At 26.3% G+C, this 21,527-nt stretch overlaps 1 protein-coding gene across 1 annotated transcript; it reads right to left on the bottom strand.

The window, feature by feature from the left end:
- Positions 1 to 274: 274 nt before the first annotated feature.
- Positions 275 to 20,676, bottom strand: Strip (striatin interacting protein). The gene is made up of 16 exons (XM_016060532.4): positions 20,320 to 20,676; positions 18,699 to 18,768; positions 18,065 to 18,139; positions 16,983 to 17,238; positions 14,984 to 15,150; positions 14,456 to 14,580; positions 13,715 to 13,903; positions 12,488 to 12,841; positions 11,643 to 11,714; positions 9,762 to 9,836; positions 8,642 to 8,739; positions 7,683 to 7,910; positions 5,523 to 5,589; positions 5,336 to 5,440; positions 2,885 to 3,089; positions 275 to 937 (listed from the first exon to the last, which is right to left on the bottom strand). Exons 1-16 carry the CDS (start codon positions 20,320 to 20,322, stop codon positions 666 to 668), a joined length of 2,361 nt encoding a protein of 786 aa, XP_015916018.2. The 5' UTR covers positions 20,323 to 20,676; the 3' UTR covers positions 275 to 665.
- Positions 20,677 to 21,527: the final 851 nt, after the last annotated feature.

Genomic DNA, 21,527 nt, shown 5'->3' with positions numbered 1-21,527 from the left:
CTGTTTTGTCTACTTGTTTAAACAATAAAAATATTGGCATCATTATTTTGCCCTCAAGAGTCTTAACTTTCTTATAGTAGTAAAAGCATAATGGACTACAGCATTACTACTGTTAATTATTAAATACAGGAAAAAATCCTGTAACAAAAAGAAAATCAGTTAAAAAACTACTTCCTGATGTTATAAAAGTTTGATGGAAGAGTGTTTCTTCATAAGGAACTTCTAACAAAAATGAAATAAACAATCAGATTTTTGTAGAAAAATAAAGCAGACATAAGAGGTGCAAAAACATTTATTGAAAAACAAACAATTAATAATTTAAAACAAGACTTTTATTTGCGGGTACTATACCTAAGAATAAAGGCAATTCACTGGCATTATTTTTTAAAAAAATTTTTAATTCTTTTTCAGTTCATAAAATACAAAGCATCCAAATGATAAGGAAGGTTACCAAACTATAGTTTGAGTATCCTTAGCAAAGCGATCATGTGAGATGAGATGGTAAAAAGTTACAAATGAAAATATATCAGTTTACAGCCTGTCTCATCAAATGATATTTTGTATAAAAAAAAGGCTTTAATGTAAACTATCAGTAGCAGTAAATAATACTTTATTCAAAGGTACAGTAGCAGCAAAACCTAATATAATAATTTATAGCTAAAACATCACATATACTGAACAGTTAAAAGTTGATCCCAGTCAGTGGAAAGCTGAAAAACTTCCCTTTTCAGCCAGCTCTCGTAGTGGTATTTAAATTCATCAGTGAGTTCGATCTCCCTACCTAACACACTTAAAACGTTGTTGTCCACTGGTTGGTAATCAGGATCGAGAGCTATTAAAGATCCAGATCGATCGTAACGTCTGTTATGAAAACGATTGATGCTCGCTTGAAGAGCAAATTCTTCAGCTTGGAAGTCCCATGGTCTTGCATCAAGATCTGTTGAAAGAAGTACATAAAATATATATTGATGACTATTAACATTTCCCAAACAAGGATTGGATTTTACACTGTAGACTTATAAAATTGTTTAATATAGACAAAAAGAAATGTGTTATAAAAATACTTAACCTTTTAAAACTAGTGTTTTTTTGGAGAAGATATAAAAAGATACAAAATGCAGGCATAAATATAGGAAAGGATACAAAATACAGGCATAAATATAGAAAAAGATGCAACATACAGGAAAAGATGCAAAATACAGGCATGTATATAGGAAAAGATACAAAATAAAGCATAAATATAGGAAAGGATACAAAAGACAGGCATAAATATTACTGAGTCTAGAATATATCCTAGTGTTTTTGTTTTATTTATTTATTTTGGATTTGTTGGAGATAATCAATAGCTTACACTTAAACTACATAGTTAAAATATTTTTATACAAAATACCCATCCAAAAAGTAATAACTAATAAAAAGGAGGAAAAACCCTTGAACTATCAATGATTTACAGAGGTTTATTATTATTCATGAGTTAGTTATTAATGGTTTCTTGGGATCATCTTATAAATTTTTAAAAAACAACACTGTGTTTTAATTTAATTTACAAAAGAACTTTGAATTTTAATTTAAATAAAAGAAAAAAGCATTATTAATTTATATATTGTTAACATATTAAAATATTATAATAAATAAAAGATTAGTTTAATTAAAGCTTTTAAATGATATGACAGGCACACATATTTAACATTATACCATTTATCAACTCTTTACAATTATATTAAGTTACGGTCATACTGGACAAACATATTTTTCTTGGATGGAAATATGTTATGTTATACCTCTGATACTCACATTCAAATCCTTTAAATTATGAATACAGGATCACAAGAAATGAGTAGGACAAAATTTAAAACAAAATACTTTTAACTCAAACTCATTTTAAGATATTCTTTTTTGACCAAAAAAGTTTCTCGGAAAAAAAATTCAATGGGATATTGTTCTGCAACACTGACTGACAAGTGGTGCATGTTTATATCTCTGCATTAAAACTGGATATGATCACTTTGGAAACTTAAGTATGTTAACCATTTTACATGTTTATGTTTTCATGTTTATTTAAAACTTTAGTTGGGATATTTCAATAAGCATGAAAATTATAATGCATTATGTGCGTCCTCATTATTTCTTATCACCTTGTATATTTTTATTTGATCTAAAATTGGTTAATATGAATATAAATAAATTACTTCAACGAAATAATGAAATAATTTATTACTTTAGTAGTTCATTATTTCCCCTCACTTCAAAGACATATCCAAATCTTAAAGGTTTATCTTATATACATAAGCAATAAAAAAATATAGCATTTTGAAAGGTTTTTTTTTCTTAAAATTTAATTCTTCAAACATTCCATAAGAGTTACGTTATTCTTCTTTTTAGCAAGGAAAAAAACTAAGTTTCAAGCAATATACTTTTTCATAGTGATATTTTATCACCACATATGAACTTAAGTTTTTTTTTGGAACTTTTTCATTTCGCAGGGGATTAAGTCGCATTCAAGTTAAGTAAATTCAATTGTTTTTTTTTTTGTCTTTTTTTTATTTGTTTGCTTGTGATTTTTTAAGTGATTTCTTTTTTTAAAAAAAAGTAAATAAATAAATAAAGAGATAAAATAGCCGAAATTACTTGCGTCGGCAAAATGGAAAAGTAGCTTTTCTTTCTTTTTAAGCAATGCATTAAACATACTCTAGTTAATCTAATTTTTAGTAAATAACTCAAGACAGTGGAAGCAAGTAGGAAAACCAAATTAATGCTATTAACATTTTTAGTTCAACATATATTTAGGAATATATAAAAAAAAATTAACATCATAACTATTTTGGAAATTTAAAGTGAATTTAAGTACTATGTATTTTCTAAAGACATTTAATAATTTAATTACCATTTCCATAAGCCCAATCATCATTTAATCTGTGGCGAACTTTTTGATAAATTGCAGAAATAGTTTTCATATTGCTCTTTCGCCATTGTCTTCCTAGATATTTTGTCTGCATTTTCAGTAGCTTTAAAACATAGAGCTGCATCATAGCGTGCTTCACTTTCAGAGCTCGTTTGAGGATGGGAGCAGATTTAAAAACAACAAGCATCTGTTAAAAGGGAGAAAAATAAATAGATGTGCAAAAAAGAATATTATAATAATTATAAACGAAAACTATATTATGTATTTTTGAAGAAAAAAATTGGGCTCACTACTCTGTTATCATTACAGAAAAAGAATTTCCTTTGTTTTTAAGTGCCTTCAGAAATTTAGTGTGCGAAAATTTGCAGCACATTTTAATAGATCAAAGTTTCACAAATCAGTACTATTCTTTCCCTCAAAAATTTGTACCTATTATAAGAAGCAGAAAAAGTTGGCTTCTTTTCTAAATAATAGTCATTTTAAAAATAACTATTTCTTTTACAAGCTTATAAATTAATTGCATTGTATTAGACACAAAGGTACTTAATAGAATTAAAAAACTTTTTTTTTTAATTTTTGAAACTTTACATAGCTGATAAAAATTGTAGATATAAATTGCACATTTTCTATCTAAGGTCTTTAATGATGATACAAAGGACTATGGATGATACAAAGATTGTATTTTACAGAGAAACCTCTCCGGAGCGACTACTCTCTGTTCCACAGTAAAATGGTCATTAATGGGCGTTGGTCGTTCTTAGGGGTTACCTCTATTGATTTCAAAATGCTATCGAAGGTACATGATTTCGCAAACGATTTTAATTTTAGTGCAGAAGTGCCATTTGTGTTGGCATCATGAAAGCCGGTTCAAAACCGATGAATAAAACTTAGCGTAAAAAAAAATGACCCCTAATTATGAGTAAAAATAAATATGCCAATTATGTATGATAGAACTATTTTAAATAAATAAACAAATATGTTTTTTGTTTAAGTTTGCATTCAATTTTATATCAAAAAAATTAGCTAGAAAAAGTGAGAAGAAGTTTGTTTACTTGAAATGTTTAGTCTCTTTTTTTAAATTTAACTTTAAAAAAAAATTCATTGATAGTATCGGTTTTAGTGCACTCTACTTAATTCTCTTATACTCAACATGAGGTTGTCAATCTCTTTCAGAGATGGTTAAAAAGAGCTCTCTAAAAAAAGAGTCACTCACAATATTTTGAATACATTTGAATCTACTTATATGTTTTTTTGTTAATATTTTTTGTTTTGGTAATTTTTTCCTTTTCCTTATTTGATCTTTTCCACATTTGGTGCAAAACTTTTCCCAATCACTAGGAGAGGTTTTAATTGTCCCTCCTAAGGATTTTCTTCAACACAAAGTCTATGGAAAAAATTCTTTGCTTCCCAAAAGTGGTTGCTACACAGAGGTAGTCTTTCCTGGGGATTGATTTCACTGTATAACAAGAAAGATTATTAAAAAATTAAAAATGTATGGTAAAGCAAAAAATAACAGAAAAAATAGAGAGTGGCAATAAATTTTATGTATACATTTCAAATTAGAAAAGATGTAATTTAAAATTATTCTGATAGATTATTTAGTAACTCAGTTATGTACAACAGTTTCAGTAGAAAATGATACAAAGGTAATCAATTTAATTACATCATATAAATCTTACAATAACTTTCAGGAAGTATATGTTTTGAAAACAATCTTTCAAAAATACATACAATCCTGTAAAAAAAAATATGCATGTATAACTTCAAGATTTTTACTGGTAAATGTCTTAATTAAACAAAAATAGATAAGAAATATACTTGTTTTCAAAAAATAAATTCATTTGACAAAAAAAAAAAAATTATCACGTTAAAAAAGATGTAATATCAGAAAACACTTGCAATGTAATCAATTTGACTATATCAAATGAAATGCATAAACATTTAGGAAAGGTAAGAAAGTAAAAGAAAATAAGAAAAAATTAAACAATATAAACATGTACATGACAAAGGTAAACATGTACAAAAGTAAGTCTGTAAATATATACGAAAAGTATTCAAGTATACGTATGCCTATTTAAAACTTAAAAATGCTTTACTTGTAAAAAATTTAAGGTAAAACATTAACTTATTTGAGTGAAAAATAAACTTTTTAAATTAACTTTAGTATTTAAATTAAGCTAAATTGTTTTTAACAATGTAAAATTAACTACCATGCATCTCATTACATTTTAGGTAAGAAACAAAACTAAAAGATATTAATGTATTTCTTTACATATATTATTAAAAATGCATTAATATAAAAATGTATTAAAAAGGCATTCAAGTACTGAAGAATTAAATGTCAACCAATAAGAAGCAGTTTTTTTTATAACACAGATATATTTAGGAAAAATATTAAACAGTATCTACAAATATATTTAATTCTCTACTTACCATTATGCGAGAATGTTTCCACTTAGTGAGTTTATTTAAAAGGCGTAATAAATTTATACAGGAGAATAAATTTCGCCAACAATATGGTAATTGGTCTCCCATTTCCTAAGGAAAAAAACAATAATAGTTTAAATAAAGTTAACAAATATTACACAATTACTAAAATATCAAACACTTAAAAACATACTAAAGTTTCTTCACTTAATTCTGGTTGTTCACCAATCACACAGGCTGGAAAATCAATAACTGTTATGCTGCAAGAAAATATATATGCTTATAAATATTAAAATAAACTATACAAATGTCACATGTATTTTACCTTGTCATGTAAATGACATGTAAATAAACATGTAATCCAAAACAGTTTAGATGGAAAAAAATCTTGAAGTTTTATAAAATTTTTCATGAAATAAATCATTTTTATTTTAACAATCATTCTAAAAAGTTATCATTTGCAAAACATTTTATCAAATTAACCAATTACTTTAATTTATAATACGGAATATCCAATTGGGTACTTGTAATTCAAGTAGATCACTGATACACAGACACCTGACCTATTACTTTAGCATCAGCTGGTTGTTTATAAATGAGATGAAGTGTTAATATTCATCATATGACATAGATTGGAGGTAAGTTTCTCCACATAAATTTGAATATAAATTAAAGTGAAGTTAATTAAATACAATGCCATATTGCACATCGAATTTATTAAAATATAATTCTTTCTTGTTTATGTATTTTATTCAATCGAGATTTGTCATTTTTTGTGTATTTTATCGTAACTGTGATTATTTTTGTTTTGTGCATCTGATAAATTAGTTGTATAATTAGTTAGCTTATGTTCTACATGGCTTTGTGCCTGTCTTTGTGTTAAGTAAAAAATAAACCATATCTTTCTTTGGGGAAAAACATAGAATGTGTCATTTAAGAGAATTCATATTTTAGAGGCTAGGCTTACTCTGAATAGAATGGAAAGGACAGTAGCTAACATAAACAAATGCAGCATTTCAACAGCCAATAAAGATGGATACACATGCTGACATCACTTCAGGCTGACTTTTAATGAATACGAGAGTGATCAAATTAGAATTTCAAATGCCTGATAGTGTTAGAATTTTAGTAGTGATAGCAGCCACACCCTCCAGAGTTACAAAGTAACGTAAGAGAATGGCACTGCAAGAGAGCATTTAAAGTGAATGTAAAGCATCCAAAACAGAACTATGTCCAATAATACAATTTTTAATGACATAAAGTTAGCACAATACGAACTGTGAAAAAATGGTGTTAAAGTTTTTGTGAAGTGTTTGCATAAATATCAGATCTGCCGAGACTCAGGCCAAGCATATGCCATGATGTAACATGAATTCACTCCCGCTTTTGATGAAATGATTAGATGTCATTGAAAAGTATACATATATATATATATATATATATATATATATATATATATATATATATATATATATATATACTTGTGATATCTGTGCAACACTTTCTTTGAAATAAGTAAAAGTTTGGTGCATCACCTTCTGGAACTAATAATCATACTTTTTCGTGGAGTTCTATTTTGAACACATCCACTTTCATTTCTTATTAAATGCTTTCATATGAACTAGTTAACCAGTTCCACAGAAGTGTATTGTCTATATCCTTACCTTTCGTTATAATCCTGAACAACAGTGATACCTTCACTAATATGTTTCTAATCCTATCACTCTTGTGTACTTTTTATACAGGAACCCCTTATTTTAACCCTTTAACTGTTTTGACATTTGATACTAGGCAAAATTTACACAAAAATTTTGTGCCAAACTCAGTATCTTCATTGTATAAATTTCACACCATGTAAAACAAGTTTATAGAATTGATAAATGAATATCACATTTCCTTTTAAAAAACTTTTAAAAAAATGAATGAAAGAAAAAAAAATTCTATAAACTTTTAAATAACACAAAACTAAAATATGTCTACAGAATATTCGTGTTAAAGAATAACTTTAATAAATTCAAAATTTTTTTCAATACATTTAAAATTACAAGTGCTTTGCATTATAACTTTTTTTTAAAAAAAATTTTATCGTTTAACGTACATTTGTATGAAAACATTATGACATTTTTACGCTCTTTTCCTACATGTACCTATATGTTTAACCCCTGACTTCAAAATATTTGATTATATAATATTTTTAATATTTATTTCAGAAAATTTCTATTATTTCGGATTTTTTAGGTAATAAAAATCTATATAAAACTAAATATATTTTATATAAAAAATATTATAAAAAAAGAGACTAGAGATTATAAAAAGTAAACTAAAATTATAAGACAGCATTGGGAAAACTTACGTATTTTTTGCTCCAACATAAGACATGATATTTTGGTTGAAAAACTTTAAGACAAGAGGGATGCAGTTGGCAAACATAAGTTGTTGGCTCATGTATTCAAACTGATAAACATGATTTATTTTTAGATGTTTCAAAAGCAAGAGAATGATGGCTGATATTGCTTTTACAATGATTTCTTTATGTCTATTCACATCAATTCCTAACTTTAGTGACTGGATGACTGTCATTCTAGAAAATACATAAACGTGTTTACAATATATTTACAGTTTTTAAAAAATAGTAACAAAAAAATCAACACTTAATATGTGAAGAGAAATCTAGACTTTAGATATTAACTAGAAATGAATACAAAATCTTCTCATATCAAGTAGAAGATTTTGTTAAGAACATATAAGAAGTTTATTTCAAAAATAGTTCAAAATTTATACAAATGAAAGGCACAGGCAACATAATTATACATAATTATATTAATGTATTTTTTACATTATAAGTGTGTATTGTTTACATAAAAAATAACTCATACAACATGTATACATTTTTAAAATGTCAAATAAAAACTTTAAAATTCATATAACACCCTAAAAACATTAAGCACTACTGAAAGACATAAAGAATGTCTCCAAATATCCACAAGATTTTGATTTCACATTAATTGTGCTATAAATTGTAGCTAAAATAAGGAAAGCAGTGGGAGCCGATTGTTCAACAATATTAAAATTGAGCAATATTCCAAAAAACAATACATTTTCATTGTTGAGCAATATTTTGAGCATAGCTATTTCATTTTTTGATGCGCAATTACCCATTTTGGTGATCAAAATTACAAACTTGAGTTAAGTAAATTTCTAATAACTAATTTAATTCAAAACTTTAAAGACTCAAGTTCAGAATAAAAAAAGCAGACAATTCAATCACACTGTATTTTATTTTAAAAAAATTAAAACAAAAAAAAAACTTACGGCATTTCTTCCGGCAAAACATCAGCCATTATATTGATAGATTCCGTTTTGGCTTTTGAAGTAGGAGCAGCTGCAAGCAGTATTTTTAACAGAGCTATCTAAAAATAAAATAAAACATATAAGAAAATGATCATTTTCAATTAAATCTTAATCATCATAAATTTTTCTTACCATAAATTTTACATAAGATTCCTTGCAGAAACAAAACTAGTTTGTAATGATTATTATTTAAGACTTTTTTGATAAAATTCACAATGATTCAAGAAAAAAAAAACTATATGCCTATTACTAAAGAAAATATTCCTTCATTTAAAATCTATTCATTTTAAGTCCTAAATTATATTTAATTATTATTTCTTAATAATCATCTTAAATTTTGAAACATTATTAATCACATTATAAAGCAAAAGAAACAAAAAGACTAGTTCAAATAAAAAATTATATAAAGAGTTAATCACAATAGCTTTATCTAGGAAAGAGATATCTTTTTTTGTCTTTATGAAGAGTTTATTATTATTTTTAACTGAAACATGATTATAAACAGAGTATCTAGTACAGTAACAGTAATCTAGTACAAAAACACAATGACTGATGATTCTTGCTACGCATAAACTTGACCAAAGGCACTTCTTTTGACAAGGAATCATCTTCCAAAAGTGAGCACAACGCTGAATAGATTAAATTATTAATAGTTTATTTATGTTTTATACAAACACTTTATAAATACAAAAAAACCTAAATTTGCATAATTTAAAGAAATCCTCACTATATCTCTACACATATATACAGATGACAGTTTTAAAACAAAATGCCACCTGTTAAAGTATTTATAATTTAACATGTTAACTCCTTACTCCTCCATCTTACTGACCATATGTGTTCTATTGATGACTCTTTATAGCTGCAAGAACTTGGGCACAATATTAAGAAATCCACCTTGAATGAATTAGCAAGGAGATATGGATAATTATCTTTTTCTTAATAAAATGTACCCTTTAGAAATACTCTTTTTAACATTACATTTACAAGTATTTAAACAAATATTGTACACATATAAAATAGTTTTATAATTTGTTAAAAACATTTAAACTGGTAAACAACAAATCAATAAAATTTTTACCATGAATTGGGGTAAGCTTGGTAGGATAGAACGGTATAAAACTTCTACTCTGGTTTCTGGAATGATTATGTCTTTCTAAAACAGAATAAGAACTACAATTATTACCACAAATAACAGAAAACATAATTAAAAATTAATAGAGAACAAGTAAGACAAATTCATAGTTAAAACAAGTAATATTTTTTTTAATTTAAAGTTTATATATGTTGATTAAAATGTACCCGTGACCAAATTATTTTAAAAACGCATGAAAAAGATGGCAAATAAAAAAAAATATTTTTAAACAAAAACTTTATGTTTTAAAAAGGTGTATCATGAATATGTTTTAGTTGATTCTTAGAGTATTTTTTGTGCAGAAAAAAAAACACATACACATATCACTGAAATACACAGTAAATGACTTTTTACAAGTCAGAATTACAAGGTGCTTTGGTGGCTTGAAAAGCAATGCAAACTAATTTTAATGAATTAATTCCTTTTCATAGCAAGTAGCATGACAAAATAAACACAGACAATAAGTGTAAATTTTTTAGCTAATTATTTTACCATGTATTAATTAAAAGCTGTGTGATTATTACGGCACTCATATAGAATCAAAATACCACTTGTTAGGTAGAAATAACTATGGATTCTGAAGAAAACAAAGGTTACAAATGAAAAATAAAAACGAATTTAACATATTGACAAAAAGAGCAGTAAGAAAAATAATAAAATAAAGTAGAAGAAATAAAGCAATTTTTTTTTTAATTTATAAACAATTTTTCCTATTAAACAAAAATTTAAAAAAAATCTGTTATAGTAAATAATAACAACAAAAAAACGCATAATCAATTGTGCAAGTTTTTAATACATGTCAATTGTCTTTACTTCAGCACAATTTTATCTAAAAACTCCAAATTTAAGTTAGTTGGTATATTTTAATTTAACATAAAAAAAATCATTATAAAATATAAAGAATTCAACTTATTAATTTGTAAACATATTTATCTTAAAATAAAGACAGAAACTTCAAATTTATTAAACAAAAAAGGTGTATTGCTTATTTCCAAAATTTACAGTAAACTATCAATAAGTTTCACTGTAGCAGCATTTAATGTCATGAATAAGATTTTTTTCCTTTTTTTATGTTTCAGTTTGGCATCAAACACTTATGATAAAATTTGAACAGAATCAATGTTTCAAAAGTTTCTGAATGTTCTCTGTATAAAACTAATTGATCGTACTCTTTCATTTTGCTAAAAAAAAAAATGCTTGCTTGATTCTTACATTAAAAGTCACTAATATAAATAATAACAACAATCTAGTAAAAAAGAAAAAAACTGTCTTAATTATGAACTATTTAATCTATAATTTAGTGAAATCAGTGTTACCTATTATCCAACTTAACAAATGTTTTAAGAATTTGTAAATATTATAATTTTTTATGAAATAATCATTTAAATACCTAAGACGTTAAGATCAAAAATGACAAATACATTTTAAACATGAAACAAGTTTTTTTTAAAAAAATACCTAGAAAAAGTTATCTAATTTATTCCATTTCCTCCAGAAAACATAACTTTTTAAGAACATTACAAACCAAAAATTTTATATTTTTAAGAAATAATTACAGCAGTAAAAAGTAGAACACTATGAGAGATGTAAGTATGATTAAAAGTGTATCTTTTAAGTTGAGAAGCTTAACATTGCGTAGACTTATATATGAAGTATAGAATGAAATTTTTAAGTACAGTACTTTAATCTGTAAAAGCTATATTTTAAACTCTCAATACTATTTAATACATCACAAACAAACCAGAAAAAATTCTGTATTGAATATGATATATTACAAAATATAATTAACAACAATTTACACACAAAAAAGAAATAATTATCAATTACCCTAGATAATGGCAATTTAGCATTTTCTTCTTCTTGTTTAATTTGGACATCAGATAATGAAATATACACATGCTATTAAAAATAAAGAAAATAGTTAATTGTGCACACAGCAAAACTATATCAAACTCAAAATGTAATTAATAATAATCCAAATCCTTTAACCCACTGACAGTTCTGCACGTAAAAAGTTGTATTTTAACCTGCTGTCTTCTCCATATAGCATAGCTTTTTCCATGCTATTCGATAGGGTAAAAGGGAAGAAACATCTTCCCAATTTTGCCCATTTGCTAAACCGCCAGTCGGTTGGGTGAACATGTTGGTTAAATTCAATAACAAGTACTAAACAAACTTCTCTAACTGTTAGTGTTTATGATTTGATAATGTGTAATATTTTATAATATATTAAAATGGATGATCCCCTTCATCTCCAAAGGAGAGAATAGAAAAAAATTTCAAAGATAGAATAATTATTAAAAAAAAGAAGTTTAAAAAGCATTAATACAATTTTAGAAATTTTCAATGAAAAAAAATCCTTTAGTTTTTCCTTTAATGTATAAAAATAAAATAAAATTTTAGAAATTTTTATTTGCATTTTTTGACATAAAATAAGCAAAAGAATTACTATCATCCATTTTTGTTTTATTCAAATAAACTAAAACAGTTGGCAGTTTCAAATCTTCATACATCAAAAATCAGCTTTTGTTATAAACAGCATTTGAACAATTATAACTCATAAATGAAAATATTCAAAACTTAAAAACACTACAAATGAAATACACTGAAATTTCTTGTATTAAATAACTATAGTTTTCCTCTTACTAGATAGATTTATTTCAGAACTTTACCTGTTTTAGAACTTTTAGACCTTCATGTATAGGCAGTGGCAATCCTGCTAAACTTGTCTGATCATTATTTAGCGAATATCCGATAAATTTCATACGGGTGTGATCCAGGAAAGCATCAATATCTTTTGGGCGCACTTTTGGAACCCAAGGAAGACCTTTATTTTGTAGTTCAGCCTCTTGATCACCGAGGGCAGTGGGCAGAGGTGTTGATGGACGTGGAGTGGGTGGTCTATACTCATCTTCAACCCCTTCCTGTTCTTCAATGTATCTCATAATGTCATCTGAATTATTATCAGAATCCAAATCTTGATAGGCCATTGAGTCATCCATGCTGCTCTGTTTAATTAAACTTTGCTAAAAACAAATACATATGAGCTTAGAATATAAATATTCAGTATATATATTGAAAACTTACATTAAATAATTTTATTAACAAGTTCAAAAATTAAATTTAAAATTTGGTATATTTAATGTTCATTTGATAACAAAGAAAAACGAAATACACTGATTGGTTTGCCCCTTTAAACCTGAAATGATTTCATAAAATGTAAGCTAATTAATTAATAATAAATAATTTTCATTTAATAATAATTAATTAATGATATTAATTAGCATACATACAGTCTCTGATCAAATTATCAGACACACTATAAGGTCAAATTAAAATCTTAATTATCAGGTGATACTATACAGCTTTATCGTTTTTACGCCGCTGAAACCGGTTTGCACTTGTTCACGTTTGTGTATCAATTGGTTAACATTGTAATGAGCCTAGCCTTTGACAGCATTCTCTTAGTGGCACTTACAGATAATGGCCATGCATTCTGATAGTTTAACTGAATATAAAATGCGTAAAAAAATAGATATGATCAAGACATCTGTTCATCAAGCTGTCAGGAAATTTAACATTTTTGGAAGAGAAAAACTGTCAATAAGAGCACTGTTTGTCCGTGAAAAATGAGTACATATGTTATTTGAAGAATGGTGGTATGATGTCTAACAAACTTCTTCAAAAAGATTTAACATACTCTATTGAAAAGGATATTGACATTAGTAGGAGAACCTTTTCAAGATGTTTTAACAAAGATTTCACTACCTTTTATAAACTTTCAAGGAAACCTCAACTTAACCTAAGTATTGAAAAGGTGGGTGTTTTTTAACTTTCGATAATAACAGTTAATCTATGTCTCTCATCCATCAGTTTCCAGAAAAATTCTCTAAACTTACTCTCTTGAATGGTCTGGTGTTTTTTCTTTGCTGCTGAGCTTCTATCAGATCTGCTGCTGATGCTGGTGGAGAAGCAGCTCTCATTGTCCTAGTCACTTGAATGGTATCATCAGGTACCGGATCCAGGTTTGCTTTCTGACGATTGGTGTTTTTAGTCTCTATTAAAACTTCATACCCACCTAAAGACACCTAAAATATTCAATATACTTTTTTTAATAACATTCTTTATAAAACAGGGCAAACAATCATTTTTTACAAAAATATTTTTTTAAAAATTATACAACATTTTCAAGTTTAAACTGATTTCCTTGCTGATTTTAAACTTTTTTCCTATATATTTATGAATATGTATCATAAAATATTCATTATTTGGTTTTTGTAAGTTTTTATATAAATAAAAGATTGATTATTTTAATACTTTGATACAAAGTACTTCAAAAACAATCAACAGTGACCATATTAATTGATAAAAAGTGTGAATTACATTTTCTTTTTTATTAATTTACCTACTAACATTTAAAGCTTGGTAAACTATAAATGTATGATTTATCTAGCAAACAGGAAATAGTCAGCAGAACAATAAGTATAAGTTTTTAACTTTATTACAACTGTTATTTAGTTTTGTTTAATTCCAATATATGTATAGATTGTATAGCATTACATTTAACGTTACACAATAAATGAATACACATGTTTGCAATTATAAACTATTAATTCGACTATTAAAAAAATAAGTAATACCAATATTGTTTTCCATAAAAGCAGTAAAATCTTCTTAATTGGAAAATGTGGAGCATTCCCAGAACAAAACCTTGTAACCATTTGGAAAAGTGTATGAGCAAGAAGTTCTCCACTCAGAGGTGATGCTAATAATTAAATATATTTACAACATGGTTTAAAAATATTATTTATAATTCATTATAATGTAATAATTAAATTTAAAAAAATTAAGATTGCTTAAACACATAATATAATTATATAATCATAATCAATAACTTTAAAACAAATATTGTGATCTTACAGTCTCTTAATGCTTAATTATACTTCATTTTCATATATGCCAAAATATTTAGGGAAAATAGCTATGTTTTAGTAACGTAAGTTATATTTAATAATAACAACACATAACCAAATAATGCAGATAATGTATCAAAAATATATATTAATGTATCGAAATTACTGTAGATAATGTATCAAAAATCATGCATTGCAAAATATTTATACAATTTTGCAATGCATGATTATTACTTTATAACTTAAACATTGTACCTAGTTCTTCAACAAAAGTCTCTCTAATCTTCAAATAGTCTTCGTCATTCAAAACTCGCATTACCTCCACAAAAGTATACAAAACATTCAAAATTATACGCAGATCAATACTATCACCTAAAGAAACAGCCGGTTTCCTTAAAGCAGAAGTAGCAGCGCTGCTGTTTCTATAAGAATAAAAAAAGAAAAATTAATAATGAAATGCAAAAAATTAAAGCCATTTCATGCTAATAAACTAAAGCATTTAGTTTATAAGAATTTTAAGAATATAGGATATACAACTTAAATTACTTTTCTATTTCTTATGCTTTTAAATTCCCATCATGCTCCATTACTTTTAATCAGTTTGTAAAATAAAAAAATACAGTCATAAATACAGTATTACTATAGTTCGTTTCACCTCAAATTGGCACTACAGGGAAAAGTAGGAGATGTAATAATACACCATTGAAAAAGCAGTTCTTTGCTATTTTATAATTAATTACAATTTAAATGTGCATACAAATATAAATTAATGCTATATAATAAGAGAAGTTTATCTTGAAACATGTATTAGAAGTTTTATCATGTTTAAATGCATTTAACTTATAAATACCTTTTCAGAAAAGCAAATGTACAAAGAAGAAGGAGGTGTTCTAGTTTGGCGATGAACTAATTTTCGAGAACAAGAAATAGGCATGTTGTCTATGTTTTTGCACTGTTCAGTCAGCTCTTATTTTGCTTTTTTTCACTCACATCGCTTGTTTTTTATTAGTTGGTTAACTATTCATTTGGGGTTTTTTTGCTAGTTAATTATTGTTAGCTTGTTTTTTTATATTTATTAATTGTTATTTTTTGCATTAATTGTTAATTTTATATGCCTATGTTGACTTTTCCTTCCCCCACAGAACACCAATGTGGGATAAATTTAGATAAATCTATAAATAAAAAAAGGTTGCATACAAAAATAAGTATCTAAAGCGAAATAATTATGAGCATCTCTGTATTTTTTTCTTAGATTTAATTTTAAAAAATTATCTTTTTAAATATAATTTTGTTTCTTTAAAATTAGTTTCGTTCAGTTAAAAAAAAATATTAATAAGAAAATCTGTTTTTTAAAAATTATAATTAGAAAAATCTGTTTTTTAAAAATCATAATAAGAAAATCTTGTTCTTTTCTGTATTTTGAACAAAATTTTAGTAAGATTCTTGGAAAAAAATTAATTAAAAAAAATCAGCGATTTGTTTTCTTTCACGCCAATATTGGCCATTTTTCTAATTTTTTGCTACCTCATGCCTCCAACTAACTTAAAGAGTAACCCAGTTTCCATGACAACGGCTGCAATCTGGTCTACCTACCTTTCTCCAGTGCCAACTTGAGGTGAATCGGAGTATAGTTGAATCTTACAAATAATCCACAAATCGTAGTTCTATTAAGTTGTTTTACCATTTCAGATTATATTTAAAATAGATGGATCCATTTAGCAATAATGCATTAATCAAGCAAATATAAGAAAGTAAGATCAAGGGATAACAAATACAATATCATAGGACTAAATATTGTCCTATCTGTGAAAAAAGGTACCAAAAAATTCTATCCTGAAATTAATCAAAATTTCGTTTTTTTAAATTACTAAAAAAAAACTTTTATTCTAAAATTACTTTCAAAAAAAAATATCTTAACATTATCAGTTTTTAAAAATACTAACTGTAACACTATATGCACAAATGAGGTTTTGCCAGTAAAAGAGGTTCTGCTTGACAGATGGTACTTTAGAAAATTCACTAATAATTAAGATCTGACATAATTATAGAGAAAAGTTAGGACATGTTATATTTCTTAATTAAGTACAGCTGCAAAACTGTATTGAATACGCCATATACAATAAGAAAAACACTGTTTTTTTCAGCTAAAACAAATAAAAATAGAACTTTAATCCTAAAATTTCCTTCTTTTTAATTTTTCAGAATTCAAAAATATACTAGGTCTGGAAAAATTAGAAAAAGTTAGTAAACATACTCGATTTCCATATTGAGTAGTTGCACGAATGTGTTGAAGACACCGTATCTATAAAGCAGAACTACATTTTTTTTAGCCATTGAATATTGACCTTCAATCACAAGACATTCACCAAAACCACCCTGCACCAAATAGAGAACAGCTCTAGCTGCTTGCATACGAGTTGTCCGCTGTGACATCTCTATATAATCAAGCAGATGCAATATTGCTTTTTCCATTTGATCATTAGTCATATCTGTCCATCGAACTGGTAAGCCTGAGTCAACAAAAATAAAAACTTAGTGCAAACTGTTCTACAAAATTTACACAAATAAAACTGTAATTAAACTTAACTCCAATAAACTTTATTGATAATACAAAAACTTGTCCTCAATTTTTTTTTACTTTTTGAGACAAAGGAAGGAAATTTAATGGAGATTAGTTTTGATAACTTTCTTTATTATTCATAATTGTTCCTTAATTTATAAAAAAAAATTAATTTCTATCATATTAAGCTAATAATTAAAATCAATACAAAATTATACATTTTAATAAAAACATAAAATTAAATAATATTATGTTTCGTCAACTGAGTGTTTTGCATGAACAGTATTAAGTTGCCTTATTTCTATTTTCTGCATTTCATCTGAAGTTCTCAGTCAAATAAAAATATTCCCTCCTTGAATCTTCCTACTAATTGACAATTAATGTTTCTTCAACTCTGCTATGAGTGTGCTGAATTCGAGAACAAAATTTTTTTTTTATCCATTCTTACAGAATACTGTGAAGAAAAAAAAAGATTTATTCAACTAACAATGAAAAAGTTTTACAATTTTTACTCCTTATTCAAAGAATTAATTAATTAATGTTTTAGTTAAAAATTAAAAAGTTTTTATCATAACTAAAAAAAATTATAAACTAAAAAAAAATAAAAATATGATAGTAAAAGATATCTTAAATGAAACAATGTTCTTTCTTTTATTACCATTCTATCTAAATTTGACTGTAAAAATAATATTAAACCCTATACAATGTTTAATATTAAAATTTAAATACAAAATGAAATTAAAGCATTCAATTAGAGTAAGGTAGTTTTGTTTTACCAAAATCAGACATCAAGTCTTCAAATGCTTTTTTCTGCAAGCAAAATTCTGGTTCTTCGGTATAGCTGTATAGTTCTAAAATGAAATAGAATTGAACAATCTTTTTAAAATTGATCAAATATTTCAAATGGGTCAAAAAAAGAAAAGAAAAAGAATGCAATCTAAGCATTTTATTAAACTAATTTTGAAATTTATTAACAGCTTAGAATATGTAACTAAGCTGTCATTAAAACATTTAAATGAGCATAGATAACTAATAATAAAATTTCATATTTGATTTATTTAATTGAAATAAAAAAAGTAAAAAAAAGGAGTTAATCCTGCAAAACACAAATGCTCAAAAAGCAAATTTTCTTAATTGATATAAGATGCATCAATGAGTTAATGGACTTATGAAACATTATACCTATATGTATCCACTACCATAAATTTCAATTGAAGTAAATGTAAATAAATAATAATGCAAATTAAATCAATACACTTTTAAACTAAAAGTGTTAATTACTAAAGGACTTTATCTTATTTAGACTTTATCTTTATCTTATATATATATATATATATATATATATAAACTAGAATTAAAAATAGATAGTAGATGCAGAGATGTAGAAAATAAATTATAAAACTAAAATACCAGCTATTTCATTCCCATGTTCATCAGTATCACTGTACTTGAAATCTAAATCCGGGGACTCAGATAAATTCTAAAATGAGAAGAATACTATTAAAAAATCAAGCATTAAAAAATGAAATAAAAAATATCAGCCAATAATCGCAAAATAAAAATCTCATCTACTTTGTAAAAGATTAACATATTCAAAACCTTTTTGAAGAAAAAAAAACATTCAGATTATAAATTATGCATAAAAAAATTAATAATAAAGCGTTTAAAGTCCATAAAAAAAACTACATAATTCTGAAAAAATTAATCGCAAAATTTCAAAAGTTTTAACTAATAAATTTAAAAATTAAGAGGATGGTGAGGATGTACTCAGGGGTGCCACTCTAAAAAAATTTCAAGGCTGAACTTATTTTTTGACCAAATAATACTGTCTAGCATTGTTTACCAAACTTTTAGAAATTTATAGCTCACTGACACCAAAATTTACCTTTCTTTGATAATAGCCTACATATTAAATCAATCATTAGATTATTTTTTTCTTTATTTTATGTTTTTTTAGCAAACAAAACGAAAATAACAGTCAACCTTGTATATTTATTTGCAACTATTACTAAACAAACTTGAAACCATTCATATCTCTATTTTTCACTTGTTCTAGCACTATAATTTCCTTCTTTTTTTAAAAGATAATCTTGATTTAACTTTGGCTAGCATGACAATAGGTTAGGGTGGAGGAAGTAAACTCAAGCAGATTTAGATTTAGCAATAGCACAAATTTAATTATACAAGTTAAATGAAGTTCAATCAATCCCATTTGTCAAGACTTTAAGAATAAGATTTAGTGAAGCTGACAAAAAGAAGATAAATAAAAGTCCTCACATCATTATCATATCATATGTTTTCATTAAGATATATTATTTTTTCATTACCAAAAATTTTTTAATTTCTAATGAAGATAAAAAAATTTAATTTAATTGATAGAATTTATTAGTCTATCAATTTTTCTTAAGGTTGATTTCAGTCCCCAGGACTGAAGAGTGTGTACTTAAAGCAGTAATGGATGTACTTGAAGCAGTAATCTTATGATGAATGTAAGCATAAAATTAAATAATTTATAAATTATTGAAATAAATTATACTAGTAATGGTATTCAGATTTATAAGGGTTAGATTTTAATAAAAAGTCTAAACATAAATTAAATTGAAATTTTTTGAAATGTGAATGAGAGCTTGGAAACAATTTTTGAAATGGAGACTAGTTTGTTTCATAGCAACTTGCAAGATCAGATTTCATTTTTTTAAAAGATATCTTTCATCAAGCAAATTTTGAAACAATAAATTGACTCTGGTATGGTAGTTAAAAGTTACTTAAAAAAGAGCATCAATCAGTTTACTAAAATGCTGCATTCAATGCAGCATGCAGAACACAGTTATTTATAATTTAACATTTAAAGAATATAAAAGAAAACTGGAATTGATTATAAAAAATTCATTTGAAAGTATTACATGGTGAACCACTGCGAAATTATAACAAAACATCAACATCCAAATAAAAAGACTTCTCAATTTATGTTGTTTTAAATTAAAACTGTAATTATGAAATTAAAATATAAATTAAAAATCAGCATATATACCATCTTTGAGGGCTGATAAGCCCCCGGATAAGTAACAAATTTATCGTTATCCGCCAGGATTGCAAATTAATTCTATACCACTTCTCTCATAAATTTTAGTTTAATGGTTTAGTTAAAATGAACACGACAATCGAATGTTTCACATCATAAAATATTAGTTTTTAAAATGCCTCTGTAAATGTTTTAACTGATCATTTGAATAATAAATAAAATAAAATGTTTAATTATATCTTATTCATCGTAAAACCCGACACAAACTACTATTTACTATATTTCTTATGGCTTATTTATCTATTTTCGCCAAATTAGAAGTTACGCCAACAGAGGGCAACTGCTCAATAACGTTTCCGCCTACTTGTTTTTGTTTCCCTCTTCACAAAATTATTATAGTTTAGCGACCAGAAGGGCGTGGCTTTGTGGAACACACTGGGGGAGGGGCATCTTGATCAACATCATCACAAATCATTGTCTATGATTCTATGAAGTGTGTAAGCAACTCGCGAAACAAATTACAGCTCTGTTCGCTGGTGATCTGTGTTTTCATCTTTATTCATCCTAAATTCTGTAATTTCAAAGAGAGGAAGCCAACCCCTCACCAGAGGATGTTTGACGGCAGGTTCATTTATTTTAGTTACTGAATTGGTGGAAATAAGGAATTGAGAATAATGAAATCGGGATTCTCAGAAATAATCTTCCTTATTGTACGGTGTGCAAAATAAAATATGGACACCCTGAATAACTTTTGATCTAATGATCAAGATATTCACGCTCTAGAACTCAATCTTAGAGATTGGAGAGGCTGACCTCAAATATGCTAATTAATTAGTGCAAACGATATTTTAAGCTATGAAATCAGACACAAAAACTTACTTTCTCAGAATAAACAAACCTTTTTTCCCGACGGATTCGGATTTTTGCCACCCACCTAAAATAGAGGGGGTAGCCGAGAGCTGTCCAAAATTAAGATCTTAATGTTAGTTTTGCTTCTTGCGTATTTCACCATATCTGGTGACTTTTTAAGCGAATGGAATACTTGCAAGTGTCGTGGTGTGGGTTCTCGATCCTGATTAAAGGGATTGGAGATCTCGATCCCCGATTAAACGCGAGATTTGTTACATTAGCAAGTTATTTCCATTCTATTATTTCGAGTAAGCCAAGCCTTTCAAGCATCAATTCACTTAAATGATGCATTCTATATTCTTACACAA

The sequence above is a fragment of the Parasteatoda tepidariorum genome, chromosome 6 (genome assembly GCF_982258835.1).
Source record: "Parasteatoda tepidariorum strain Cologne lab strain chromosome 6, Ptep-v5.0, whole genome shotgun sequence".
Classification (NCBI taxonomy): Eukaryota; Metazoa; Arthropoda; class Arachnida; order Araneae; family Theridiidae; genus Parasteatoda; species Parasteatoda tepidariorum.
The sequence above is the reverse complement of the archived record's forward strand: the minus strand, read 5'-3'. Positions and strand labels throughout refer to the sequence as shown.

What these genes read in the sequence shown, in the direction of transcription:
- Strip (XM_016060532.4), bottom strand. An exon ending in GTTTTGCCGGAAGAAATGCC is followed by an intron (nt 7,911 to 8,641) that starts GTAAGTTTTTTT and finishes TGTATTTTCTAG; the next exon opens with AATGACAGTCATCCAGTCAC. An exon ending in TATGTTGGAGCAAAAAATAC is followed by an intron (nt 5,590 to 7,682) that starts GTAAGTTTTCCC and finishes ATTTTCTTGCAG; the next exon opens with CATAACAGTTATTGATTTTC.